The sequence below is a fragment of the Limulus polyphemus genome, unplaced genomic scaffold (genome assembly GCF_000517525.1).
Source record: "Limulus polyphemus unplaced genomic scaffold, Limulus_polyphemus-2.1.2 Scaffold6478, whole genome shotgun sequence".
In the NCBI taxonomy this organism is placed as follows: Eukaryota; Metazoa; Arthropoda; class Merostomata; order Xiphosura; family Limulidae; genus Limulus; species Limulus polyphemus.
In genome coordinates this window covers 6,460-13,830 of record NW_013672088.1, presented here as the reverse complement: position 1 = coordinate 13,830, position 7,371 = coordinate 6,460, and the positions used below count along the sequence as shown (strand labels likewise).

The following is a 7,371-nucleotide window of genomic DNA, read 5'->3' as shown; positions in this document are numbered from 1 at the left end:
TGTTTATCAGTAACTGAGAATGGTTGTTTACCAGTAACTGAGAATAATACCCATAAACCTGAACTAAATGTTGTTGTCCACAGGTGATGGTTGTTTATCAGTAACTGAGAATAATATTCATAAACCTGAACTAAATGTTGTTGTCCACAGGTGATGTTTTTTTTCGCTGCATCAATTAAAACAAGTATTTGTAAACAAAAGTTTGTTTATAGTATAGTTATTTGTGAAATTTTGTTCTAAACTTGACTTATTATCTCTTCACAGCACTACTACTGTCTTCCAGTTCGAAAGATGCTAACAGAGTTCTCTGGTACATGCAACTCCAGTAGTCCATGTCGAAATGCTGAATTGGCTTGCCTGAACCCTTTGTTGGACAACGTTACACGCTTGGTATCCGTGAATCGTGAGGGTCGTGACAGCGTGCTTTTTGTTGGACAACCTGCTGAAATTTTCAGTGCAGGTAAGTGTGTTTTTGTGTAGAAGGTAACTGAGACAGTTTTATTTAATGAATGCAAGTAGACCTATGCTTGCTGGTTGTCAGTCCATGACTGTTCATAGTGACAGAAAAATGTAAGCTAAGGTTTGACTGAAGGATGACTCCATTTGTCTGTATTACAACACAGAATCTCTTATCTGGACTTCATTCACCTATCCTCCCTCATCATACGATTTAAGAATAAGATTGCCCAACATGCACACATCAAGAACATTAGACTAGAAGAACTCGGCAATGCATGTGTCTTGATTTGGGTAAAGTCATTTGTAATCACACCTCTGTAATGAGGCACAAGTGACCACTTACTTAAGGTCTTAACGTTTGCTTACCTCCAACTAAACTATTTTAACTTTTTTGAACAAATGATAGGATGCTCAAGAATTTTCCTATCTACAGTTCTCTGACCTTAAATCTTCACTGCTTACGAAGTTAATTACTTAAGTTAATTAATGCATAATTAAAAAACATAGCTCTATTCACATTATACAACTCCCCCAAACTTACCCCTGCTATTTTCCCCAATAATCTCTCTGTTTTAAAGGAGCTTGGAAACAATGCTGACATTGTCATTTCCCATCCTGAAAAAAAAAAAGATATTGGAGTTGCTTTTATGGATAAGAAAGTTTATATTATTTATGTAAACCAAATTAAACCACTTAAAACAGCTGGGTGTAGTTTTACAACAGCTGTGTGTAGTTTTACAAGAAGAAAATGTTTCATGCATCCTTTGAAACTTAAAAACATCAAACTAGCTCCAAGACTACTTTAGATCAAATTTACCCCTGTGGTTCCCAACTCAGTACATTAAATGACCTTCTTAAAGTATACAAATAGATCTGCCTACTAAACTTATATTTTCTTCTGTCTGTGCACATTCTTACTAAGTTACTAAATTTCTAGTCTTTTTACTCCAATCCCATACCATTAAATGTTTTACAGTTAACGATTCATTCTCTTTTGTCAACTAGATCAACTCACTTCACACCCAGGAAGAATACTTTACAAACAAATAACTATCAATGACCATAACTCTAACCTTTCCCACAGAGACTTGCAGCTAATAAATAACTATCAGCGTTCGTAACTCTAACCTTTCCAACAAAGACTTACAGCTAATAAATAACTATCAACGTCGTAACTCTAACATTTCCAACAAAGACTTACAGCTAATAAATAACTATCAACAGTCCATAACTCTAACCTTTCCCACAGAGACTTGCAGCTAATAAATAACTATCAACGTCCGTAACTCTAACCTTTCCAACAAAGACTTATAGCTAATAAATAACTCTCAACATCTGTAACCCTAAACTTTCCAACAAAGACTTACAGCTAATAAATAACTCTCAACATCTGTAACCCTAAACTTTCCAACAAAGACTTACAGCTAATAAATAGGTTTGTATTCTTAACAATTCAAACAACTCCTTGAACTCTTTATCACAGGCACTCACTTTTTTACATTGATTGCCTTTTTTACCAGATACATGCCATTGCTATGGGGGTCACCACTCATCTTGACCTTAGCTGACACCTCTCTGTCATGTATTGACAACCATCTGGTTGAATTTAAACTGACCAATTATAAGAAGGTATGTTTATGATTACTAGAAAATACTGTAAAGTAACATACAACTGGTTTAAGAATAACTCTGTCCAAGTTATACGTAAGTCTTGATTATACATTGTTAAAAATTTGATATAAGTTTCAACAATGGGTATTTTAAACAATTCTGTTTATGTTGCAAATAGATGTTAGCATTTTTCCACACTCACAGCTGTATCAGAAAACAACTGATTTTAGAACTTACCACTCACAGCTGTATCAGAAAACAACTGATGTTAGAACTTACCACACACAGCTGTATCAGAAAACAACTGATGTTAGAACTTACCACTCACAGCTGTATCAGAAAACAACTGATTTTAGAACTTACCACTCACAGCTGTATCAGAAAACAACTGATGTTAGAACTTACCACTCACAGCTGTATCAGAAAACAACTGATGTTAGAACTTACCACTCACAGTTGTATCAGAAAACAACTGATGTTAGAACTTACCACTTACAGCTGTATCAGAAAACAACTGATGTTAGAACTTACGACACACAGCTGTATCAGAAAACAACTGATGTTAGAACTTACCACACACAGCTGTATCAGAAAACAACTGATGTTAGAACCTACCACTCACAGCTGTATGGTTCATTTAATTTTATGTAGTATGTCAAAGTTGTTTTGTTGAAACATGGAATTTTGGAATTTGTGTTCTCAAATATAAGCCTTTTCTGTCTTTGCAGTAGGTGTGTCTGACTGGATATCCAAGTTTTACATGGTGCCATCTAGAGTCATCCACGCTTATGAAACTTTTTTAAAGTATCTTTTAATATTTTTTAATTATTTTGTTGTTGTTTTTCTAAACTTAGTGCTGGAACTTTATAATGTATGTCAAACAAATATGCTTACATGTTAAAGTTATTGAAATACCTTAAACTCATGGTAGTACAGTTTCCATAATGTAGTTACACTAAACTCATGGTAGTACAGTTACAATGATGTAGTTGCTCTAAACTCATGATAGTACAGCTACCATAATGTAGTTACCCTAAACTCATGATAGTACAGCTACCATAATGTAGTTACCCTAAACTCATGATAGTACAGCTACCATAATGTAGTTACCCTAAACTCATGATAGTACAGCTACCATAATGTAGTTACCCTAAACTCATGATAGTACAGCTACCATAATGTAGTTACCCTAAACTCACGGTAGCACAGTAACCATAATGTAGTTACGCTAAACTCATGGTAGTACAGTTACCATAATGTAGTTACCTTAAACTTATGGTGGTATAATTACCATAATTTAGTTAGCCTAAACTCATGATAGTACAGCTACCATAATGTAGTTACACTAAACTCATGATAGTACAGCTACCATAATGTAGTTACACTAAACTCATGATAGTACAGCTACCATAATGTAGTTATCTTAAACTCATGGTAGTACAATTACCATAATGTAGTTACCCTAAGCTTATGGTAGTACAGTTACAATAATGTAGTTATCTTAAACTCATGGTAGTACAGCTACCATAATGTAGTTATCTTAAACTCATGGTAGTACAATTACCATAATGTAGTTACCCTAAACTTATGGTAGTACAGTTACAATAATGTAGTTACCCTAAACTCATGGTAGTACAGTTACCATAATGTAGTTACCCTAAACTCATGGTAGTACAGTTACCATAATGTAGTTAACCTAAACTCATGGTAGCACAGTTACCATAATGTAGTTAACCTAAACTCATGGTAGCACAGTTACCATAATGTAGTTACCCTAAACTCATAGCTAAGAAACATGAATGGTACACCCAATTACAAAAAACATAATCACAAATAGAAGCAGAGAACTTGTTATGATGTGATGAAAATATTTCAAAATCATTGAGTAAATCCAGAAAAAGTTTGAATTGAAATGCATGAAACTAAGAAATATAAATCCAAGTAGCTGAATTGAAAACCATGTTTGTAAAACAGTCAACAAACTTTCAATAGTCAAAACTTTAGAAAAATTGTGATAATATTTTGATTTTAATATATGCAATGAATTATTTTTAATAGTTACTTAACAATGTGATCAGATACATAGTGTCATTTTCAGGAGCTTTAGCCATTTTGAATTTAATACCCTGTTTTCGTCTCGATGGACAGTGGATTGCCCAAGCTATCATAGACGTGATTGTTCCTGTGAAAAGTTACAGAAATATTATCGGTAGCTTAGTGGTTTATTCTGGTACATGTATACTAGGGTCAGTTGTTTTTCTTGGTTTGTGGAGTCTGTATCAACAGTGAAGGGTTGCTACAAGTTCTTCACGTCTGTTATTCTTCAGTGGAAGTGTATATTTGATTTGTACATTACAGCTTTAAGAATCCACCAACTGTGAAAGTAAATGTGTGACCATTTTTTCTATCTTAGCAAAGAAAGTTTTGGATCAGAAGAGAGTAAAACAAAAACTAATATTTGAGGCATAAGTCAAATTTTTTTTACACTTTTACACTCGTGGCATTTTAAAAGTAATATCACATGGCTAGGCCTATGTCTACGGACAATTTGCAAATTGAAATCTGAAATTCTTTAACAAAGGGTAAGGAAGGGTAATTTATTGATGGTTGGTTACTGTAACCTGTAACAAAATATTACAGCAAGTTGAAGTGATGTTAATAAAGAGCACGTTAAGGAATTTATCCATTTTGAGGTTTTTAGATAAATCTAACTTTAATATAAAATTAAATTTTTATACCAAATCTGCCTGTGTTTAGACTGACTGATTCAATCTCTGAAGAGTTATTTTTACTGTATTTTAAGAGTCGGAGTTTGACCAGAAGTTGAGTGATGATTTTATTTCATGTATAAATTTTATAGTATTTTACTTTTTTTTTAAATATTGACCTGTATTTGAAATTACCAGTATGGCTATGGATGATTTTGTTTAATTATACCACATAAAATATGACTGTTCAGTGTATCATCACCACAGAAAACACATTTTGGTAAATGTTAACTGAAAACAAAACCCACTTATAAGAAGTCTTATGTTTGTGTGATTAGATATCATTTTATTCTTAATTCATACTACTTCCAAATCACTAAGTTTTGTTGTTATTTTAACATCTGTATTCTTAATGGCTGCCCCTCAGTGGCACAATGATATGTCTGTGGAGTTACAATGCTTGAAACAGAGTTTTGATACCCATGTAGGCAGAGCATAGATAGCCCATTATGTAGCTTTGTGCTTAACTTCAAACAAATCTTGAAGGGGTAGCTACTATCTAATGGCTAGCATGCATGGAGTGTGAACCTGAGGGTTGGTGATTCATTGCTAAAATGTTCTCCACACTTTAGGGTAGTGGGTGTGCTATAAGAGTGACAGTCAGATCCCACTATTTGGTCAGACAAGAGTAATAATCCAGGAGTTGTTAGTGGGTGCATTTGGCTAGCTGCCTTCCCTATAGTCTCTTCGTTCAAGATTAGGACATATATGCACTGATAACTCTTGTGTAGCTTTGCAAGAAATTTTTGAAACTGTATTCTTAATTTCTACTTCCCCTAAGTTTCATTGTAGTGTCAAGTGTTGTAATTTTCTTTGTGTTCATGATCTGAGGTGATGCTTTTAAGTTATCTTTCAGTTCAAATCTCTTCCAAAACTTTCTCTAAGTAAGCCAACTGATGTTTCCTTTTGATACAAAGACTTCTTCTCCACATAAATCAACTGAAGCTGTTTTAAATTTCCTTTTTGTCTTAACTCTTGTACTGAAATCATAAGTGAAAGTTATCATCAATTGTAAGACACTTTTTATGTTTCACGTTAATAGAGTCTTTATCAAATACAAGTTCTCAAGTTTCCTTTTTGTATAAAATTACCACATTTATCACATTGGTGTCATGTTACCTAGCAGTGCTTTTATCCTTAAGCATCTCTCTATTACCACTTTTATCACATTGGTGTCATGCTACCTAGCAGTGCTTTTATCCTTAAGCATCTCTCCATTACCACTTTTATCACATTGGTGTCATGCTACCTAGCAGTGGTTTTATCCTTAAGCATCTCTCTATTACCACTTTTATCACATTGGTGTCATGCTACCTAGCAGTGCTTTTATCCTTAAGCATCTCTATTATCACATTTATCACATTGGTGTCATGCTACCTAGCAGTGGTTTTATCCTTAAGCATCTCTCTATTACCACTTTTATCACATTGGTGTCATGCTACCTAGCAGTGCTTTTATCCTTAAGCATCTCTCCATTACCACTTTTATCACATTGGTGTCATGCTACCTAGCAGTGGTTTTATCTTTAAGCATCTCCATTACCACTTTTATCACATTGGTGTCATTCTACCTAGCAGTGCTTTTATCCTTAAGCATCTCTCCATTATCACATTGGTGTCATGCTACCTAGCAGTGGTTTTATCCTTAAGCATCTCTCCATTATCACATTGGTGTCATGCTACCTAGCAGTGGTTTTATCCTTAAGCATCTCTCCATTATCACATTTATCACATTGGTGTCATGCTACCTAGCAGTGGTTTTATCCTTAAGCGTCTCTCCATTATCACATTTATCATCTCTCTGCCATTGACTAAAGTTAAGGGAATGTCTTCCGTAAAAGGAACACTCCATGCTGGTGGAACAGCAGTATTGATAAAGCCTGGAAAACATGAAATCAAACCCAGTCTGTGTTCATATGGATAAGGCATAACCCATCCTAGGCAGAGAAGGCAATAACATGGAATAGAGCCTGTGCTCTCTACACATGATTTACATTCAAAGCACAAGGTGTGAAATGGATTGAACAGTGCACCAAGATCAATCTCACAAGTATTTCATTCTGGTGCTTCCACAGGAACCAAAAACATGACAATTTCATTCAGATGTAGGACAAAGCAAGGCCTTCATGCTCAAATACTTTAACCATGGTGACATGTAGAGAGGCTGAAGCTAAAGCAGTCCCTGTCCGAGTTACAACTACATACGGATATGAAAGCAATGATTAGTTTGGACAAAATACACGGAGCCATAAATACAGCTAAATAATGGTGCTCCAGGTCTTGATGGTGGATTAATCTCCTTTAAGAAGTTTACAGAGGCCAAGCCGTCAAGTATCAATGTAGCTGGGCAACAAGTAGCACACCTGAGATATGGACCCAAACATTTGAAGGAACACTCGTCTTAAAGGCCATCTAATAATTGTCAAGATCCCAGAGAAGGCTGCAACTAGAAGTCCTGCCTATCAGAATGCTACTTCATCATTAGGAAGATACTGTAATAGAAGAGTTTGTTTTACAGCTGATCCACTTTGTAC

The 7,371-nt window shown here is 34.8% G+C and overlaps 1 protein-coding gene across 2 annotated transcripts in view; it reads left to right on the top strand.

Annotated features, from left to right (window-relative positions):
• The window catches only part of LOC106473752 (membrane-bound transcription factor site-2 protease-like), a 16,618-nt gene extending 11,804 nt beyond the window's left edge, over positions 1 to 4,814 (top strand). Inside the window, exons 5-7 of one of the 2 annotated variants that reach the window (XM_013934432.2) lie at positions 265 to 460; positions 2,799 to 2,874; positions 4,149 to 4,814. In XM_013934432.2, coding sequence (XP_013789886.1) covers positions 265 to 460; positions 2,799 to 2,874; positions 4,149 to 4,359 — 483 coding nt within the window. In that variant the 3' untranslated portion in view covers positions 4,360 to 4,814. Of the gene's footprint in view, positions 1 to 264; positions 461 to 1,979; positions 2,089 to 2,798; positions 2,875 to 4,148 lie in introns of those variants that run through there. The other variant, XM_022402150.1, reaches the window with a different exon arrangement.
• Positions 4,815 to 7,371: the final 2,557 nt, after the last annotated feature.